Source organism: Xyrauchen texanus, chromosome 22 (genome assembly GCF_025860055.1).
Source record: "Xyrauchen texanus isolate HMW12.3.18 chromosome 22, RBS_HiC_50CHRs, whole genome shotgun sequence".
NCBI classification, from domain to species: domain Eukaryota; kingdom Metazoa; phylum Chordata; class Actinopteri; order Cypriniformes; family Catostomidae; genus Xyrauchen; species Xyrauchen texanus.
In genome coordinates this window covers 6,325,533-6,348,746 of record NC_068297.1, presented here as the reverse complement: position 1 = coordinate 6,348,746, position 23,214 = coordinate 6,325,533, and the positions used below count along the sequence as shown (strand labels likewise).

Here is a 23,214-nt window from a genome sequence, read left to right as displayed (position 1 = left end):
TAACGGACCCACACAGTCTACAATCAGATGCTGAAAAGGTGAATCAATCGCTGGTATTGGATATAGCGGTGCAGGTTTTAAACCCTGGTTCGGCTTTCCTGTGAGCTGGCAGGTTGTACAGGTTTTAATATACTCGCTTACATCTTTTTTTATGCGAGGCCAATAAAAATAATGCAACAGACGATTATAAGTCTTATTGACCCCAAAATGACCCACAATGTCTCCATGTGCAATACATAAAACAGTATCTCGAAGAGACATTGGCACAACCACCTGTATACAGGCCTCACCCAAGGGTACATCACTACCAGACAGCCATTTCCTTAGCAGGTCACTATTCAGATTTAAAGAAATAGTTCGCCAAAAATGAAATTTCTCTCATGATTTACTCACCCTCATGCCATCCCAGATGTGTATGACTTTCTTTCTTTTGCAGAACACAAATTAAGATATTTAGAAGAATATTTGAGCTCTGTAGTTCCTCACAATGCAAGTGAATGGGTGCCAAAATTTGGAAGCTCCAAAATCAACATAAAGGCAACATAAGAGTAATCCATATGACTCCTGTGGTTAAAGCCATGTGCACATAAATGATATGTTATGATAGGTGTGGGTGAGAAACAGATCAATATTTAAAGGGATAGTCTCCTAAAAAAGAAAATTCTCTCATTATTTACACCAGAACACATATATTAGAAAACTATCTTAGCTCAGTAAGTCCTTAAAATGCAAGTGGATCTGATTTTTGAAGCTCCAAAAATCACAGACAGTCAGCATAAACGTCATCGATACGACTCCAGCGGTTAATGTCTTCTAAATCACACCACTGGTTGAACCGGTGTTGCTACAGTATGTCGGGCTACTCAAATAAGCAGTGCAATGTTTTGAGGTTGCAATAGAGCCACAGAGTTTATACTTTTCAGGAAGTCAGCCTATGAAGGGCTTAATTATAGTCGCCTCTGCATACTTAACTGGGATCGGAGAAAAAATATTACACACTTCACCTTCAAAGCCTCACTATGATAAGGTGGTATATGGTTCCATATGATAGATAGAATGACTCTTGATAATGGCTTTCTAAATAAAATCAAGATCATAATAATGATCTTTTATGCCAGCCTGCTAATGAGTCAGTCATATTTCTTTAGCTCGGGTATACACACTGGACTGGAATGGGGGAGCAATAATTATTCATGAGTGGCTAATGCTATCTTAAGCTTTCCTTGAAAGAACAGGAAGGAAGGGAGGGGTAACAGACTTTGCTGTACATTCTGAACTTGGCAGTTATCGTTACATGCTGTGAGAACTGACGTAATGAACATTATGGCCTTGTACCAATTGTGGTGCACTCAATACATAGCTTTCAAATAATTTTCATATAAAATTCTAAAATAAACTGCAAAATAATAATAATGATGAAGTAAATCAATATAATTGATGAATAAACTTAATCATCAAATGTGTCTTGTTTTTCAGTAAAAGTATCTAAGCATCCTCAAAACAAGATTCAATTACTTGAGAAGCAAAATTATGGTTTGTTTCTGGAGAATTGCCAGTATGTTTATATTTTCTAACCGTATTGGCAAATATATATATATATTTTTGTATTAAATGGTCTGCACTTATATAGCACTTTTTTATTAACCTTAGAGGTTACCAAAGCGCTTTACACTGTGTCCCAATCACCCATCCACACTCACATTCACACACCAGTGGCAGCCGAGCTGGGTTCAGTGTCTTGCCCAAGGACATTTTGGCATGTGGAGCTGTCTGGGCCAGGATTCGAACCACCAACCCTGCGATTGGTAGCCGACCCGCTCTACCATCTGAGCCACAGCCACCCAAGTTAATGGGGGTCTGAATGTTAAAATACTCACTGTTTCAAAATTATAGTCACAAGACATAAACAATATGCAAGTAAACATGATTTTGGTGTGATAAAATCACTTACTAACATGTTCTGTGTAAAGTTGTCATGAATCAGACGAAGAGTGAGGATCTAAATGCAGCATTTATTAGTGAAGGAGCAAAAGGTGAATAAGATAACTAAAAATAACTAAACCACACAGGGAACAAACAAAACATCCACAAGGGGATAACAAAAGAGAAACATGCGAAACATGCGAAACATGCGAAACATGCGAAACATGCGAAACATGCGAAACATGCGAAACATGCGAAACATGTACTAAGGGCACGGCAGGAACACAGTCAAGGACAACCATAACATTCAACGACCAACAACGAATGAACAAAAAACAGGGCTTAAATACACAGGGATGATGATTAAATTACAAACAGGTGATAACAATGACACTGGCAGTGATGAGGGCAGGGGATTATGGGAAGTGTAGTTCGGGACAGGTGACAGGGGAGAAACACTGAGCAGACAACTGGGAATCGTGACAAAAGTTATAGCCAATTTTGCAACTTGTTGCCATGACGATGTGATGTCAACAAACCCCAAAACCCTAAAACAACTTTACTGCAAATGATACATGAGTTTTAACAGTAGAATTAATGTAAGTGCTTATAAATAAAATTATACTGTAAGCTTCACATTTCTGCCTTTAAATCCTCCAAGAATTGGCCACATTCACTTCCATCATAAGTGCCACACTGTAACCTTGATTTTTGCTTTTTTTAAAGAAAAGAGGGATGAGCCGAAATACATTTTTGTGGTAATCTACATTATGCTACAAATGCTCTCGATTGAGCTTAACTTGTATTGAACCTGGAATATACCTTTAATGTCTAATACAATTTGTCTTCTCAATTAAATGTATTATGTTTCAAGGATGATATTTTTACTGGACACCAAGACATATTATGAAATGTATTTTTGTTGTGTATGATTTAAACTGCAATATGGACAACCAAACAACACGAATAATACTCAACAATTGATTGCCTGTTCATACTATTGTAGGGATTGTGGTAAATAATATGTATATTTTTCTTTCTACAGTCTTTGGAGAGTACACGGCGTATGCTACAGTTGGTGGAAGAGGTAAGAGTGCAGCTACACTAAATATATAGCCAAAAAACAAACGTATGATGTTTAAGTACATCAACACAACAATTGAGACAGAGTGTGAAATGAACACCCGCCACCAGCTAAATGTGGGTTCTTTTTGCGCAGTACCGGGTCAAGTCAAGTCAAGTCAAGTGGTTTTTATTGTCGTTTCAACCATATACAGTTAGTACAGTACACAGCAAAACGAGACAACGTTCCTCCAGGACCATGGTGCTACATAAAAACAACAAAGGACCAACACAGGACCACATGAGACAACACAACGAAATAAAATACCTATATAAAAAAAAACCTACATATACCTATATATACCTATATAAAGTGCACGTGCAAACATGTGCAAAAAGTACAGGACAGTACAACAAATTTCTGACAATGAACATGACAATAGACAGTGCAGCGCCGACCAGTACTCAGTAGTGCAAAAAGATGACAGTTTCTAAAAATGTAAACATAACATACTATGAGATAGTGTTCTATGCACATAGCAGTTATTGAGGTAGCAGACAGTTATAAAGTGACAGTAATTAAAGTGCAACTCAGGACACGTGTGTGTCAAACCAGTCTCTGAGTATTGAGGAGTCTGATGGCTTGGGGGAAGAAGCTGTTACACAGTCTGGCCGTGAGGGCCCGAATAGCCAGACGGGAGGAGGGTAAAGAGTTTGTGTGAGGGGTGTGTGGGGTCGTCCACAATGCTGGTTGCTTTGCGGATACAGTGTTTTTTGTAAATGTCTTTGATGGAGGGAAGAGAGACCCCAATGATCTTCTCAGCTGTCCTCACTATCCAGCTGAGAAGGGTAATTTTGCTTTCAGATTGACATTTGACAAGAAATGCGGTTACTTAAAAGCAATGACTTGTGCTTGAAGAAACACATTTGAACACATTTTAGTTCACCAAAGATGTCTTTTTGTAAGAAAGAAGCGTTTAAAAAGAAGTGTTTGTTAAATATTAGATATTAAATGTATAGTTAGTAAGTTTATATTTGATTTGGAAAAATAAAAATGGCTGGTGAAATTGGGCATTCAGCACTATGACTAAATTCCAGTCCAGGCTAGTTAACACTGGTTAGTGTTGGTTTGATGCAGGACTAGCTGGTGGACCAGTATATCCATGTTGTTCTCATCAAAACCAGCTAGTGATGCTGGTCAACAAGCATGGAAAAAAGAAAGTCATGCTGGTTAAGTTAAGAAGCCTGATAGGGGCACCAGCACACCAGCATCCAATTATGGGGACCAGCATCCAGAACACAACACTTGCTGGTGCTTTCACGAGGGAATATACAATTTGAAGCCATGAATTTAAAAATGACACAACCTGAAATCTATCTGATCACCAGGGTAGTTTGTAACTTATCTCTTTTTGATTGTGTATGGATGGTGATAGAGATATTACTTTCTATCTAAATAGCCCTACAAATAGTTTGGTGCACAGCTTGTTTTCATGGACACTGAAGGTCAGAAATGGAGACAGTGAAATAGCACTGTGATTAAAATCAATAATGAATTCAGAGAAACTACATCTGCGTGCTACTGATAGGGCAGTGCAGAGATACATGAGAGAACATTTGTCTTTCTAGTGTCTAATAGGGAGCAAATACTCCTGACCACACATGTGGAGATGACTCTAACTGCTGGTTAGATATATGGCATTAAACACCAGAAAACTGATCTGAGTTATAGCGTGACCGAGGATAAATCACATTGCTTATTTTCAAGTTTGGGTTTTGAATATTCTAGTTCATTAAATTCAAATTATAACTTCCACAAAATTGGAGGCATGACACATTGCCTTTAAAATACAAGCTAGTAAGGAATGGAGTGACTCAATTAACTCCAAAGCCTAGTGCGATGTCTAGCTATTTCCAGACTGCATAGACAGGTACCTTCAAAAGCAGCATCCTAACCTAAATGGAACCACTAAAATGACTCATTTTGAATGCTCTATAGGCAGCAATTACAGCACAATTTGTAACAGTAATTTTTTTATTAGGTGGAACTTTTTTGATCAACACTTTTCAGTGTTAAATAAAATATATTTATGGTCAATGTTGCCTAGACTCTGCCTACCATCTTGGATAGATTTTTTACAGAGCTTGTCGCAATGCATTAAAATAGACCTTATTCACGCTAGCACCATCTTAGATTTTAATGGGAATGCCAACGAGGCTGTGAGGAATAGTCTTACAGCCTCTTCAATGGGCTGTACTGCAGTTTAAAGTGTTTTTGGATTGTTCTGCTGACCAAAAAATTATAAAATGTCCAATTTAGTATACAGTTGAAAGAGCTCCGATATGAGTTGTGGATAAATCAGATGTGATCTAAGGGCTTTTTACAGGTTTATACCATGTGTATAGGCCAATGTACTGGATATCATACATGGGAAAATGGCAAAACACCCTGAGGTTTACTGTTAAGGGATTGGAATCATTACAGTTGGAACATTCTCTTTAAAATGTTTAGCTCTGTAATTATGAAAATAAGAACTGTGATTAGCATTATAACACAAAATATGAAGTGCCCTGCACACAGAATGATTATTGGTGCCCAGATGCACAGCAAATTATGTGTTATCTCAGTGGTCATTAAAAAACAAAGTTCCAGGTGCAGTATATTAGATCTGAAAATTGGTTATCCAAAGTTGTGAGCAAATCATTCTCCCATTTAATTTTGGTGCTTTTGATAAAATTGCATCCTTGAGCTGCAAATGAACTTCAGGTTGAGTAATGCTAAACAAATGTTCCCATCTGTTATTTTGATCCAATATTATATAAGATGCTTCCATATTTCATTATGCCACAAATCACTTTGATTAAATGGCGAGTAAATGCACATACCTGGTAGGAAAACAAGTCATTTACTAATAAGTAAACATATTTGGCTAAATTAACTAAATTTTTGTTTTGTTGTATATAAATGGATTCCTTGAGATACTTAGTTCAATCATAACATATCACAGCAGTGCTTGATCAAGCATGATTACTATCTAGTTAAAATAATGAGATGAAGTGAGATTCAGAATAGGATAATCAGCTGTACTATTTAGGTCAATAGAACATGTGTGTGCCTTAGAGAACAGATAGCAATATTGCGCACACGCATACTGTATGCTCTCATACCTTTATAGTACCTTCCAGTGCCCTGTTTACAATTCTGAACTAATTTTAGTTCGCTTCTGTCTGCCACCTCATTTATAATTACCTGCCAAACTTAAAAAGCACTTTTGACAAATTTCAGTGCGTGTGATAATACTGTGTGCTATAATCTGTCCTCTGCTCGAATCCTTTAATTTCCTGCTGTTCTTTTCTCAACTAATATGTATGACCTAAATATGTAACTCTCAATTCTGTATGCTCTTCTTATTCATTCATTTATTCTCTTTTCTTGCTCTGCCATTCTTTGATGGAATAGAGTAAAGATGCTGGTATCAGAACTTTGGTTATGCTGGATGAACAGGGAGGTAAGTTATGGTGTAAAAGGTTTATGGAATTATAAAATAAGGTAGTGCAGTAAGTCATATTTAGTTGATTACATTAACTTTATTATTTAAGATATTTACTGACTAGTGCAGATGTTCTCAACTGTTTGGGTTGGGACCCAAAATTGGTCAAAGGTCAGTTCTGATTGGGTTTTGGACAGCAATTACGTTGCAAAATTAAATGCAAATGCTCTTATCCTCTAAAACCATGAACAAAACTACACAAGGTCACAGAAAACACAACCCATACTACATTAAATAAGGGTTCACTGGCATCAAGGATAAATATGGTTTGTGCCGACCACTCTGCGTTAACAGTAATAATACATACAGAATGTAATCTGGTACTGTGTTGGGTTGCCACTTGATATCCAATGCAAAATCTGGGTCCTGAAGCAAAACCAGTTGAGAACCACTGGTCTGGTGGTTAGCAATAATGCTTGATGAGACACTTTACAGATGTATTTTGTATTAGAAAATATGTCAGATTGACTCCACTTACAATGCTTTACTAATGTATGCATAATGACAATGTAAACATTGATTTATGATCATAAATGTCATGCCGTGATGTCGAAAGTGAAGCTATGAGAGTCATGTAAGAGGTAAATTGAACGATCGATGTTGCTGGTAATGACAAACAACTCTCCTCTTCACCAGATGAAATATATCTGTGTACAATCCCTGGGGGAAAAGACTTTACTGTTAACACTCATTGCTATTACAAATGTAGGATATACGTATAGGCAAACATACAGTACCTCATTCCACAAACAACATCATTAACAATAAAACAATAATTGATGTATCAATTATGTGACTTGTTTTAATGGAAATGCTGTCACATCTCTACAGATAAATTAAGCCCCTATAATGCTTGAGGCTTTTATTTGGTTTTATGTGGATAATAAGAAGGGTTAAGTTCCTTTCCACATAGAAGACAGATTTTAATTAGACTGTCAAGGCAACATACAGCCCTACCTCTCACTCTGTTAAATTATGGACGTTGTGTTCCTTAGATTGCCTTAGGACAATCCATTTCCTGCCTTAAATGATCCTGCCATCTTTCTTGCCTCAAACAAAACAACATGTCCCATATGGAGTGCTGTGCTCTGATTGCTGCACATAATATTCTCCTAAATCTCAGTATAAATAGAGGGAGTAGTACAGTACAATACTTATAATTTTTTTTTTTAAAGGATGTTCTCCCTTTGAGCAAGTCAACTATATTGCTCAAAGGCTCAATGGTGGTTGATCACAGTGACTTGAACCTGCAACCTTTGGGTTACCAGCCAACAGAGTTTACCACCATGCCCTATGGCGAAGCACAATCATAGCCATAGCCGTTCAGCGGTAGATGATAGAAGAGATCTTATAACCTAACGCAATCAAGGCTTCTATAATTTAGCATGAACTTTAATTTCAGCCTCTATTTGAAAGCCTCAATTGTGCTATCTGGAGAAGGGGTTTGAACCCACAAGGACATTTAGTACTTTCAGATATTGGTTTTCAACAAATTAGTACACCATCTTAAATACTTGAAAAATACTTAATAAAATACTTCTTAACCTCTCAGCCATCCTGGTCAGCATATAGCGTTTTAGATACTGGTTTTCAACACAATAGTAAACCCTCTAAATTCTTGAAAAGAGCTCTTCTCAACTCTGCATATAAAGCCCTTCTTCAAACTTTTGCTGCTATATTTCCAATTATGATATGTTCAAATCCAAAACTGATGTTTGAACAAAAATTGGTGTTCAACACACCAGAACACCCTATCAAATTTTTGAAGAAGGGCCATATTAACTCTGCCTAAAAGGCCCTGCTACAGTAAAGTTGTGATTTGATAATCTGCCTAGACATCTAAACTTTCTCTATCAGGAGTGGGGGTCAAACCAATAACGGCATGTACCCAATGGATCCATTGCCTTAACCACTTGGCCATCCTGGTCAGTTTTTAAAATTCAGCCAACCTTTTCAAAAAGCCCTGATATATGATATGTTCAAATCCAGAACCTACACTACAAGTATTTGGTTTTGAACCCTCAAGGATCTCAAATTCTTAAGGAGGAGCTCTTCTTTAGAAGTATACAGGTGCCACAGCTCTATTAACAGGAGTGAGGTCTGAACCCCACATGTTTCCATTGGATCTTAAATCAAGCATGATAACCTCCTGGCCTTCCTGATTGGTGTTGAGAGGTCATACATTCAGATTTTGGTGTTAAACTGAAAACTTAGACATGCAAGAGCAGTTGTCAGAGGTCTGCTTCCAGGAGTAGGGTTCAAACCCACAATGACACTGCATTCATTGAATTTTAAGTCCAATGCCTTAACCACTTAGGGCCATTTGCTGTCCCTTTCTCATTTCATATTATAAAACCATATATGTTATGTCTGTTTAAGCTAAATAACTGCATGCCTATTAGTAGTGGTTATAATCCTACAGTTCATCAGATTTGTCACAGTTGCTCCATGCTCTGTCACACTACTGAGTCAGTTCTGGTGTTTTTACACTTAGATGCAAAAGAGCGAAGACACTCCACTGTCAGCTAAAGAAGAGACAAGTCTCTCACTGTCTCACTCTTTCTCACCCCTCCTTCTGCCTCCTTCCTCAATCACGCAGCTCTTGCTCATGGTGATTAGAGGCACAGCCCAATTAGCCATTTGGCTTGTTGCCAGGACAAGGTGGTAACCTCGCTCTGGACTGTGACACTTGTATTAAAACATTCTAAGAAGAAGAAAATGATGAGCTCAATTAAGGGCAAATGAACAGTCTTTTACTTAAACAATGAATTTCTCATCTTATTTGACTATTTCAGGATATCTTTGATTAAATCAGGAGTGTCAATATATGTTTTGTCCGCCCACACCCTCACCCCCAGGGATTTTGCAAATTTAAATGAACATGTTTCCCTTCAGCATGTTGTTCATTTCAGTCCATGAATGATCCTCCATTCCATTCTACTTCTTAATTTACCCCTAACCACATTAAAGTATCCAGGGGGGTCTGGGTAGCTCAGCGAGTAAAGACACTGACTACCACCCCTGGAGTTGTGAGTTCCAATCCAGGGTGTGCTGAGTGACTCCAGACAGGTCTCCTAAGCATTCAAATTGAACCAGTTGCTAGGGAGGGTAGAGTCACATGCGGTAACCTCCTCGTGGTCATTATAACGTGGTTCTCACTCTCAGTGGGGCATGTGGTGAGTTGTGTGTGGATGCCACGGAGAATAGCGTGAAGCCTCCACATACACTACGTCTCCATGGTAACATGCACAACAAGCCATGTGATAAGATGCACAGATTGACGGTCTCAGACGCAGAGGCAACTGAGATTCATCCTCTACCACCCTGATTGAGGTGAGTCACTATACCACCATGAGGACTTAGAGAGCATTGGGAACTTGCCATTCCAAATTGGGTAGAAAAGTGGAGAAAATAAAAAAGCCCATATCTAACCCAATAACTAAGAATTCTCCACCATATTTCTTCTCTCTTTCACCTTTTTTCTTGTTTCTTCTCTTTTTCTTATAATGTTCTCACTTTCTTGCTCTCAGCCATTGGCTTATGATGTTCACACATTCATAAACACACTGTTTCTATTTTCTGAGAGATGCTCAGTTTAGGCAGTTGTTGCTTATTCACAGCGAGTCAGTGCCCATTCATGCCTTGCCTTTATGGCAACTACAATCTGTAAACCGTGGCATCACTTTCCTAAAGGCCTAGAAATGACATCACTATTTAACTATGTTAAAGGAATGTTCTTGTTTCAAAACATTCAAGCTCTATTGACAGCATCTGTGGAATGCTTTTAACGTTTATCTTTGTGCAATGTCCTGCTCCATAGATTTGCATTGTATGTGTATTACTGTAAAAACAGTTTTGGTTTGTTTAGAGCTTTACTTGTATTGCACCCGTAACATTTCTTTAATATCATCCTGTTGGCTGCCTGTAACTTAACCAAAGCAAATTTGCAGTGATAAGCAGATCACAAATAAAACAGGTAATATTAACTATGCATTGGGTTCAAAAGACACTTGCATATGTACTATATGACCCATAATGTCCACATTACCTAACCTACCATAACCAAACCTAACCACCCATCACATAATTCAAATGTCTCACGTATTGCATAGATGTGTTTCTGGACAGTTTAGATTTCATTTGTCATCACTGTTTATCTGCAAGGATGCAAAATCTCATTTCATTGCTGTCACCCCTTTGTCCTGACCAGAACAACTCGAACGTGTTGAAGATGGCATGAACCATATCAACAAAGACATGATGGAGGCTGAGAAAAGTTTAAAAAATGTAGGCAAATGCTGTGGACTTGTATGTCCCTGCGACAAGTAGGTACCGGTGAAGGGCCGAGGGCCCTCACCTGTGTGCTGCTGTCTGACTGTCTCATGTCACTGTGAATGTTTTAAGTCTCTCTTTCTTTTTGTCCCTCTCCTCCTCCTTGCCTTTCCTTTCTCTGTCTTTCTCTCTCTGCTTTTTCGTTTCCGCATTCTTTATTTCTTGGGGGCATTATTGACTATGTTTAAATCAGAACAACTGGAGCGCATCGAAGAGGGAATGGATCAAATCAATAAGGACATGAAAGAAGCAGAAAAGAATTTGACGGATCTAGGAAATCTCTGTGGTCTATGTCCATGTCCATGTAACAAGTAGGTGATGCCTGTCGCCCGCCTGCCTGCCTGCCTGCCTGCCTGAACCTGACAAATAGGTTCTCACTCGCTCGCTCCATAGACTCCCCCCCACCCACCCTTGCACTCTGCCTGGACTACTCCTATGTGCATGGGGTTGGTGGTAGATCTAGCTGGAGGCATGCTAAGCCTGTCTACTGTGGCAATGGTTAACCCATAGTTGTAGCTGTAGGTCCTGCTCTCTGCCAGCTGATTGCACAAATATGCTAGGCTCTATGCTTCACTGATCTGTACGTTAAGGGCTGTTGTTCGTAAATGTTAAGTGCCTGCTTGATATGCATGTGCTATCTTCCCAAATGCTAGCCTTCCTCACTCTTTTAACTAACTATCTGGTGCACAGATTTGAAATTCTGGGGTTATTTACAAATGGCTGGAAGAGCTGGCTTTTTGAATGGGTTCCTTCAAAGGCAACGCATGAGAATGCATGTTGGTAAAATGGTGGAAAATGTTATAATGGCATGTTAAATGGCCAATGTTAATGATTATAGTACAGCTGATTGCTCATTAAGCGAGTTCATTATGTACTGTGTTTTAACTTGGACAGTGCACAGTGCACTTAAAGGTGCACTAAGTCATTTTTGTTTACATTTCGCTGACTTTAATTCGTCTTCCTACAGTAAACAACCAAGACAATTATGGTTTTATAATGTGTTCCATTGGATGTCAGATGTGTGATACTTTTGACCTGATATCTCCGACTTCCAACCATAAATCATTCCATTGCTCAACAGAAACGCAATGGCAGCATTACCATTAAATTAGCTGGTGTTCAACTGTCAACAAAGAAGTCTCCTAGCAACCAAATTGCAGATATTAAATGATGCTATACAATGTTAGCATTTGGTCTACATGTGTACAATTATTAACAGAGGATTGTTTATCATGTTTGAAATATCTATCTCTGCAAACATTGCATATACATGTTTTATCAGTCATGTAATGAAGGACCTTTGACTGATAAGCTATTTATCCACCATTGGGCCAACGGTTCTCGTTGCAGATCTGCACTGTTCTGTACTGATTCAGGCTCTATGGCATGGTTGCAGTTTTTTTGTCCACTGTGGTGCTCAGAAATCAAGATAAAAATGGACTGACTGAGCAAGTGTCCAATCATGATTTGCCACATCACTATAGACATTCCACCAGAATGTTTCTCTGTCCTGAGTACGGCTAGCTAAACATGATTAGAAATCCAGGCCAGGAACGGTTTGTAAACAAACTGTACTGAACAGTGTTCAACTGGAATTGCTACTAAATCATGTAAAAAAAAAACTATTTGTCAGGAAAAATTATTTAGTGCACCTTTAAATCATGAAATTGGAAATGTTTTCAGCAAGCACATTCAGTTTTCAGTATACAAGTGGGACAGACATGATTGGTTTTCATTATTCTGTGTTTTTATGAGTTGCAAATATTATGTTAATGGTATGTGTGACTAACTCTTGCATAATGGTGCTGGCACTGCATAAATGCTCATGTAAGCAACTGTCACTGGCTGAAAAAGTGCAGGTTCTTTCATGAGTGCTAATACAGGCAATCGCCAAACGCCAGCTGTTTGAAGTGTTTATGAATATGAACTGTTGGGTAGTTTATTATTCCTTTTATGTATTTGGAGTTAAAGTAATCAAAGTGCAACAGAACAACAGTAAATACACAATATTTCTTCTCAGTGCATACGCATATGAATGTAACTAGACTTAAAGAATGTTGGCTTACCTTAGATCTTTCATTAAGAGACACACAAATGTAAAGGTGTTCGTGTCATCTTGGACTTGGACAGTGACACCTAGTGGTGTGGAAGCAGCATCATTATAAATCTAGTTTTCAGTAACAGATGCCATTGTAGAAATGTACTATTCACAATCAGCCATGATTCATTTAATCCAAGAGTGAGTGTCCAATAACAAGACGGTTACTTACATTAAGCAAGTAGTATTCAGCTGGTCATGTGATTCTAAAATGGCAGCCTCCATGAGGGTGCCCCTCCCCTATGTAGAATAAAACAGCTTTAATAAGGTTACTGATATGACTAGTCCTCATCTCATGTGAGCGCTCATGATTTTATACATATGTTTCAAAATTACAGTTAATTTCTTTTGGAGTAAAAGTTTTTTAATGGGGAAATAATTACTGAGTGCAACTTTAAATATGCACACCAGTGACGTGCACAGACCATAGCAGGGGCAGGGGTGAAAGGACATGGACAGAGTGTGAAAGAAATCTGCATTAAATAGTTGTTGAGGGTATGGGGCTGGGGGGTGTTGTGCTGTAGTAAAGACACCTCCGCTTAAAAGGGCATCTTTAGATTTGTAAAGGGCACGTTTAGATTTGTGAACGAATGGGGTCCCTGTAGCCCCTGTTCTGTGCATGTCAGTGATGCACACATACACATCTGTCACTGGCTATGTTCTGAATAGTATACTACCATTCTGCTCTTACCAGTTCTGCATTATTTAGTATGTATACTGTGCATAGTGTGCAAATATTCTGTATTCATGGAATATGATGACCTACTGCATTTGGCAAAATATGCAGTATATAAGAGTAGACTTGACCTTACATTTTCAGTTCAACTAATGAAGAAGTAGTACAGTATAAGCCACAGTTTTTAACATATTTGTCTTGATTATTATTTGAACTGCCAAAAGTTAACACTTTTTTTACATACACTTTAATTAAAGATGCTAAAATAAACATTTCCAAGATGATAACTGGATGCTACAACAAGGTATTATTGTACATGCTATCACAGATTTTTTTAATAGAAGGCAGTATACATTAGATAATGCAGAGTATGCAGTAGGCCAGTATTCTATTCCAAACATTGCCTTTGTCAGTAAGGATTAAGCCTCTGGTCATTTTGTACCAGCTCCTATGGTCACAATGGCAGTAGCATAATTGGAAGTGCATCAAATGGAGCAAACTTATTCTATATATAAGGCCTTATATTACATAAAAGGTTCAAATCAATGGTAATTGCCCATAGGAAAGCACCTGCATTGCTTAGAGAGTTGCTGTGATCTTAGACTTCAATTGTATGAAAATTGTTACTAAAAACAACCTAAATCACTTTCCCTGCCTGATGCAACACATGCCACTTGTGTTAAGACTTTGTTAAAAGCTTTTGTATTAGTTTATTAAATCAAACAAACTAAATCTACAGTAATTGTTTAATGAACTCACATTATAAGCTTGAAATAGGCCTGATCTGTACCCTGATTGACAAAATGTTGCTTCTGGATGCTTATCTTTGTCTCTTCAACTTTATAATTGTCTTTTTGCCTCCTCCAATGAACTTATGTCTCCATCAGTGTGTATGTTATTGTCTGTCGTGTCCCACTGTACGTGATGTGTCTGTTAGTTCCACAAATGAAGGAGATACAGTGTTTGTTCATATATTCGTTTAATCATTTAGAACGTTTAACTCCGTAACATGCAGACCTTTTCCTATTTTAAGTGTTATATATATCTGCATGTCCTTCTTCTCAATGCATGTCTAGTGCTCTTATTGTAAGAGCTACTTAACACCATTGTGGTTCTCAATCTCTCTCACTTGCTGTGGTTGTATAGGCTGAAAGGTGGTGGACAGTCCTGGGGTAATAACCAGGATGGAGTGGTGTCCAGTCAGCCGGCCCGTGTGGTCGATGAACGTGAGCAGATGGCCATCAGTGGAGGATTTATCCGCAGGTCAGTTAATGCTTAAAATATTATTGCATATTTATCATTCTGTTTACCATGTTAAATGAAATAGTATAGGTGTTTTATTCTCAAGGGTATTTTCAGGATTTGATGGGCTTTTGAAACTTTTGAAGACTCTTCATGCAGCTCTTTTCCATGCAACGACGATTCATTTTGACTACATCTGTCAAGCTCCAAAAAGGATCAAAAAACACCATAAAAAATAGTCCTTTTGACAACACTTTATTACAACCCTTCTTAAGCCATGCATGTATGCTTTGTGTGAAGTACAGACCAAACTTTAAGACATTGTTTACTGAAAACATTCCTCTCCAATGCAGCTCTCAAATAAAATATGATGCCACTGGATGTGTGACCATTGATGCTTGATGTAATTATTACATATTTCATTTGAGAGCTAAAGAGGGAAGGAAGATTTCTTTAATTGACTTTATTTCCAGTCTGTTTGTATAAACTTCCTGTATAATAGATTCCCAATAATAGGGTTCTGGAAGCAAAAATCCCATTAATTTTCCCCATAAAGAAACATATAAAGCATATGAGCATATAAACTTTAACACAGACCTGTGAGCTCTGAGATTGTTAGGTGGTGATAAATGCTTCTAGGCAAAGCAAGTTTATTTATATAGCACATTTCATACACAATGACAATTCAAAGTGATTTACATAAAAATTATAAAGAAAATACAAGATATATATATAAAAAAATATCATTTTAAAACCCATTAAGAACAAAAAAATAAGATAAAAAATGTATTTAAAAAAATAAATAAATTAAAAAAAAGGATAGGCCTTTAAAGGATAGGCTAATAAAGTTATTATTAGAATAATAGCTTTATTAGCTTTCTGATTTTCCTTTTCAATGAACACTATTTAGATGTAGAACTGCAGGGCTTTTTCTGCTAAATGGCCATCTGCAGCATCCATACCGAGCATACATCTTCCCACAAGAACTTTTCAAGTTCCCCTTTACCTTTAATAGCCAAATTCCTGTTGAAGAACTACACATAAAGCTGAAGAGAGATCTAAGGCTGCTGTTTCGCTTCACACATTTTTCAATCCAAACACTGACTGTGTGAATGTAGCCTAAATGTGTTGTTGTTGTTTTCATCCATCTTGTGTACCAGCACTAAGTGCAGAGCGCTTCAGTTGTCAGTGAGTCATGAGGAACCATATAATTGTCTGTTGAAGACGGATGTCCGCTTTATGCCAGACTGTAGCTTCAGGCACATCATGGATGGTCTTGAATCCATTGAACTGTTGTGTGTCTGCCATCTCAAAATATACAAAATATCCTCTTTCAGCTCATTAACACTTTGGGATGTTCATCTAGAATCCATATGCAACTTAATGGTTTCAAACATTTATATCCCAGGTGCTAGTCTAGACAGAATTCACTGAAGTGGTAACATGAGTAAACAAAATTGCTCAGTGTATCATGCCATGGCTAATGTCCTTTCTCCTATCCAGTGAAACAACACTTTAAATGACAGTTTAAAGACATCATGATATCAGAATTTATCTTATTCGCTTTCTTAATACATGTTCCTGCCCCTCCCTTCCAAATACTTCGCTTCTGTCTGGTATGTAACACCCACTTTTCACAATTCAATCAATTCCCAGTGGATAAAATCAAGCCCCTTTCTAAATTTTACTCATTGAATATCCTGTTTTTCTTGGAAAGATGTCACATTACAGAGGACAAATAGTTTACAAATGGTCATTTCACATTGACTTTAATATCAAAATCAGGTTATTGTGCCTGTCTCAATCAGTGCTCCCAATAAACCCAGACTATATAAGTTTACTGTCTATCCTCAGGGTGACAAACGATGCACGGGAGAATGAAATGGATGAGAATCTGGAACAGGTGGGAGGTATCATTGGTAACCTACGCCACATGGCCCTGGACATGGGCAATGAGATCGACACCCAAAACCGTCAAATAGACAGGATTATGGATATGGTAAGGATCATGGCCGTTCAATATTGGAAAAATGAGAGGGGGGCCTGGGTAGCTCAGTGAGTAAAGACGCTGACTACCACCCCTGGAGTTGCGAGTTTGAATCCAGGGCGTGCTGAGTGACTCCAGCTAGGTCTCCTAAGCAACCAAATTGGTCCGGTTGCTAGGGAGGGTAAAGTCACATGGGGTATCCTCCTCGTGGTCACTATAATGTGGTTCTCGCTCTCGGTGGGGCATGTGGTGAGTTGTGAGTGGATGCCGCAGAGAATAGCATGAAGCCTCCACACGTGCAATGTCTCAACGGTAACGCGCTCAACAAGCCACGTGATAAGATGCACAGATTGACAGTCTCAGACACATAGGTAACTGAGATTCGTCCTCCACCACCCAGATTAAGGCGAGTCACTATGCCACCACAAGGATTTAGACTGCATTGGGAACTGGGTATATATATATATATATATATATAAATACATATATACACTCACCTAAAGGATTATTAGGAACACCATACTAATACTGTGTTTGACCCCCTTTCGCCTTCAGAACTGCCTTAATTCTACGTGGCATTGATTCAACAAGGTGCTGAAAGCATTCTTTAGAAATGTTGGCCCATATTGATAGGATAGCATCTTGCAGTTGATGGAGATTTGTGGGATGCACATCCAGGGCACGCAGCTCCCGTTCCACCACATCCCAAAGATGCTCTATTGGGTTGAGATCTGGTGACTGTGGGGGCCATTTTAGTACAGTGAACTCATTGTCATGTTCAAGAAACCAATTTGAAATGATTCGAGCTTTGTGACATGGTGCATTATCCTGCTGGAAGTAGCCATCAGAGGATGGGTACATGGTGGCCATAAAGGGATGGACATGGTCAGAAACAATGCTCAGGTAGGCCGTGGCATTTAAGCGATGCCCAATTGGCACTAAGGGGCCTAAAGTGTGCCAAGAAAACATCCCCCACACCATTACACCACCACCACCAGCCTGCACAGTGGTAACAAGGCATGATGGATCCATGTTCTCATTCTGTTTACGCCAAATTCTGACTCTACCATCTGAATGTCTCAATAGAAATCGAGACTCATCAGACCAGGCAACATTTTTCCAGTCTTCAACTGTCCAATTTTGGTGAGCTCTTGCAAATTGTAGCCTCTTTTTCCTATTTGTAGTGGAGATGAGTGGTACCCGGTGGGGTCTTCTGCTGTTGTAGCCCATCCGCCTCAGGGATGTGCATGTTGTGGCTTCACAAATGCTTTGCTGCATACCTCGGTTGTAACAAGTGGTTATTTCAGGCAAAGTTGCTCTTCTATCAGCTTGAATCAGTCGGCCCATTCTCCTCTGACCTCTAGCATCAACAAGGCATTTTCACCCACAGGACTGCCGCATACTGGATGTTTTTCCCTTTTCACACCATTCTTTGTAAACCCTAGAAATGGTTGTGCGTGAAAATCCCAGTAACTGAGAAGATTGTGAAATACTCAGACCGGCCCGTCTGGCACTAACAACCATGTCACGCTCAAAATTGCTTAAATCACCTTTCTTTCCCATTCTGACATTCAGTTTGGAGTTCAGGAGATTGTCTTGACCAGGACCACACCCCTAAATGCATTGAAGCAACTGCCATGTGATTGGTTGATTAGATAATTGAACAGGTGTTCCTAATAATCCTTTAGGTGAGTGTATATACATATACATATATATTCAACACTGACTGCAAATTGAAATCTGATTCTCAAGAAAATGTCTCGATATTTAGCCACAAATCAATTAAAAAAGAGATATGAAATTATAATTTGTATAAAGATAATGAAGCCCACATTTAGGGCAATTACATATATATATTTATTTTTTGTTTTAATTGTTTTTGCATTGTGACATTATTTTCAGGACTCTTAAAGACATAGTTCACCCAAAAATGAAATTCTCTCAACATTTTCTCACGCTCATGCTATCCCAGATGTGTATGACTGCAGAACACAAACAATGATTTTTAGAAGAATATCTCAGCTCTGTAGGTCCATACTATGCAAGTGAATGGTGATTTTTTTTTTTTAAATCAAATAGAGCAAACATAAACATAATCCATATGACTCCAGTGGTTAAATCTATATCTTCAGAAACAATAAAAATATTTTATTCCTTTTTTACTCTAAATCTGCACTTTCAAACGTGACTTTCAGATGTAAAAGTTAAAGTAGAGATTTAGAGTAAAAAAGTACTTAAATATTTATTTAATATTTATTTAATAAATATTTAATATTAGGGTTGCTTCTGAATATATGAATTTAACTACTGGAGTTTCTTTTATGTGATTTTTGGAGCTACAAATTTCTGGCCACCATTCTCTTGCATTGTATGGACCTACAGAGCGGAGATATATATATTTTTTTAATCTTTGTGTTCAGCAGAAGACAGAAAGTCATACACATCTGGGATGGCATGAGGGTGAGTACATGATGGAATTTTCATTTGTGGTGAACTATCCCCTAAAATGCATTTTACACCCCAATTCTCATTACTGTAACATGTCAGGATGTTTTTACTTTTTCAATTCACATTGTTTTTAATTATCATTCTCATCACCATTTTACTGTTGCATTATTTGCTGCATTAGTTTAAATGATGTATAATTTTTTTCTCGATACAGTAATTCGAATATCATAATGACCATTACTTTCGCCATTGCGGTAATGAGAGAATTGGGGAGTAAAATGTGCCTAACTGTCATGAAAATAATGTAAAAACAATGTAAAGCTCCTAATAACCCTAAAAAGGTTTTATTTTCTATATGTAAATTATAATTTCTTATTTGTTTCTTTTGATTCTGGAGTAAAATAGGACCAGGATATTTTCTTGACAGATCTCGTAAGGATCAACCACATAAAATAAAAGCTTCTAATTTTACCACAAAGTGCTTGTTGCTGCTTGTAATGTATCATTCCACTGTAAAAATAGATAGTAATTAATAATAATATTTCTAAATGAATGTTACCTAGAGCATTGTTCTGGGTCTTTTTTAATAAATGCATTTTATTAGTGGTATTTGCTAAGGCAAGCAACACATTAGGGATTTGAACAAAATAAAGCTCTTTTGACCTGGGCCAGTAAGTATCACCTAGAGTGCCCTAGCAACCACCGAAAAACCATAGCAACCACATAGAAACATCCAAAAACCACTCAAAACGCCTCAGCAATCATATGGAAACACACAAGCAAGACCTACAGGCAAGGAAGTATTAATTGAAAAATCAAGTGTTCCATGTAAAGGCATAGCTTTGCACATCTGCACTGTGTAATCTATTATCTTTGTCTTTCAGGCCGATTCCAACAAAACCAGGATCGACGAAGCCAACCAACGCGCCACAAAGATGTTGGGAAGTGGCTAAATCCCTTTCGAAAAGTGCTTTGGCTCCCTTTTTTCCTCCCTGCTGTACCTGCAACAGTGCACGTGTGCTATTACCATGTTTTCCACCCAAACGGTTGGCACACATGCACTTCTCATCCCATTACTGCTCTATGTAGGAAGTGTTGTTCTGTGTCTTTCTTAACTGATAGTCTAGTAAATGGTCACATTTACTCTGTATCTTTCTCTCCAAAGGTTAAATGTACATAGTGCATATTTGATGGCTAGAGCTCAGATGTGAAATTTGTTTTTTGTTGGTTTCTTTATGTTTTTTTAAAGTGTATATTTATTTAATATATATATATACACGCTTTGGGGTGAAATTTCTTAAAAGGTTTTTAGTAATCTATGTGTCCATGCTCTGTGTTTTGCTCAATATATGCCATGCTTCATATTCTGATGTAGTGAGACGGGAGAAGTATTAGCCAGTATGATTCAGGAGATCACTTGGCCGATTGCTTATCTTAGCCTGCCATTTTGTAAGCCATCACCGTTAGAGAGTGTGCACCGATTATTCTACCTAAAGTGGTCATATACTGTAAGTATACGCCGTGTCACTTTCACTTTATATTATCCGAATCGTTCATGATGTGTAGACATTACTGTACAGCATGGGCTTAGTCAGTACATGCATTCAGTTCAAAGTATCACAGTTCTGCAACATCACAATTGTGCCACACTCTTTCATTTATGTTCATCTGCAAAATGTGTCAGTTGTTGTAAAATCTGAATTATGAGAAAATGCCAATAAAAATTAAACAAACCTAGTGCTGGATCTATTGTGTTTGTTTCCTGTGATGCATTGTACAGGTCTTGTGTCAATGAAAGGTGGATCTGCCACAGAATAAAAATGAAATCTGGCTCAAATTAGCAATTTTCTGCATATCGCTGCCTCTTCGGCATTCGCCAGTTTGTGGCACATTCTGAATAACGAGGCGGCCCATTCAGCCCCATTTCGCAGCCGGCCCTACGGGAAAAGTCCCGGTTCTCCCGATGGCCAGTCCGCCCCTGCTGTAAAGTTAGAATAAACGTTTTATTCCATGGCAGGATCAAGGCACCATATACTGTATATCTGAATATACATTTAAAAAAAAAAAAATCCTGCTGAAAAGAACAGCTTAACAAGCATGCCATTCTAATGCTGGTCTAGGCAGGTTTATGCTGGTTTGGCACTGGTCTAGCTGGTAGATCAAGCCTTATTGGAACACCAGCAACCCATGCTGTGCACCAGAATTCAAAACACAATGTATGCTGATGACCAGATGGGTTTTTTCAGCAGGGAATAGGAAATGTTCTCTTACGAGAGGTTCTCTCGTATTGCGTAAGCTAGCTTACACTACGGGAAAGATTAATCTTTTCTGAGATATTGAAGCCAAAAAATTATCCTTAATTTTGTATCCATTGTCAACGCAGTGCAGCAGCTGCATACCTAGAGCGGGCTAGCTAGCGAGCTCATTGGTTGCTCTGCGGCAACTGCTGCAGCCTATAGACAAACTTGAGTGAACTCGCGTCCAATGACAGGCGCCCGCGCCGTCACTGTATCAAAGCCCGCCAGAATGGGCGTGGCTAGAGTGCATATAAGCGTAAGTTCGTAGGCTGGAACCCTGATTTTCATCTATTCAGCGAAGCTCTTCACATCTCTGAACTGTAGAAGCCGTGTCGCCGTTCGAGGGGCATCTAGCAAGCTTGGACAGCGCTCGAAGAAGCCGGCCGTCTTCACCACCTTCAGCCATCCTGCGAGCTACGCCATCCGGCGACGTATCCTTTTTAGAGCAAGCTAGTTCCTCAGCGAACTTCACAAAAAGAGCAACGAGCGTCTTTTTAAAGATGCCTCGCACCACCTGCGCCTCATGCCGCGCCCCTCTCAGCGCCGGAGACCGCCACCTCATCTGCGCTCTCTGCCTGGGATTGGAACATGCAGAGCTCGCCCTCGCTGAGGGCGGATGCGACCTCTGCGAGGAGCTTCCGATGTCGACCCTGCGGGCTCGACTGGAAGCACTCAAAACCGAAGCCGCCGCGCCGCCTTTCGTTTCGCCGCGCAGAAAGAAGCTCTGTCACACGGCCAGCAAACACCTCTCTGTATGTAAGTCCCATGCCCGTGACTATGCTTGCGCATCACTTCACAGATGTGACTCTTTCCCCATTCACCTCAATCGGGAAGTCACTCACAGAACAGCCTGTCCCTGCTGTCTGCGAGCAGTCATGCATAAGCACAGTAAGCGCGCTCACACATTCTGTTCAGCTCGCTGTGTGCGGCAATCAGGGCTGACTTGGCCATTCACCCTCTAGCGTTACGCTTCAAAGCGTGGAAAGCTATCCCAGGGATATCCAAATGGGTGTTAAGCACAATAAAACAGGGCTATTTGCTACAGTTCGATCGCCGCCCTCCCGCTTCAGAGCTGCTCGAAACTACTGTGAACACGGAAGCAGCCTGCATGCTTCGTTCAGAAATAGCAAACCTTCTGTGCAAAAGGGCCATAGAGAGAGTACCACCATCTCTGAGCGAGTCGGGGTTTTACAGCCGTTATTTTCTTGTCCCCAAGAAAGACGGCGGCCTCAGACCAATATTAGATCTCAGGGTTTTGAACAAGGTGCTCGCAAAAAGACCGTTCAAAATGCTTACAATCAGGAAACTCCTCGCGCATGTGCGCCAGGGGACTGGTTTATTTCTCTCGATCTGAAAGATGCCTACTTTCAGATTCAGATAAATCCCCGTCACAGGCCATTCTTGAGATTCGCCTCGACGGCCAGGTTTATCAATACACCGTCCTTCCGCTCGGCCTGTCTTTAGCACCTCGTACTTTCACGAAGTGCATGGATGCGGCGCTCGCACCCCCTGCGGAGTCAGGGCTTGCGAATTCTGAACTATTTGGACGATTGGCTGATTTTGGCACAGTCACATACGGAGCTTCTGTCTCACAGGAC

General features: G+C 39.2%; 1 protein-coding gene across 1 annotated transcript in view; it reads left to right on the top strand.

The window, feature by feature from the left end:
- The window catches only part of LOC127662134 (synaptosomal-associated protein 25-B), a 51,242-nt gene extending 30,189 nt beyond the window's left edge, over positions 1-21,053 (top strand). Inside the window, exons 3-8 of the mRNA XM_052153169.1 lie at positions 2,969-3,010; positions 6,446-6,494; positions 11,062-11,179; positions 14,789-14,905; positions 16,739-16,883; positions 20,204-21,053. Of these exons, the coding sequence (XP_052009129.1) occupies positions 2,969-3,010; positions 6,446-6,494; positions 11,062-11,179; positions 14,789-14,905; positions 16,739-16,883; positions 20,204-20,272 (540 nt within the window). The 3' untranslated portion in view covers positions 20,273-21,053. The remainder of the gene's footprint in view (positions 1-2,968; positions 3,011-6,445; positions 6,495-11,061; positions 11,180-14,788; positions 14,906-16,738; positions 16,884-20,203) is intronic.
- The last annotated feature ends 2,161 nt before the right edge of the window (positions 21,054-23,214 follow it).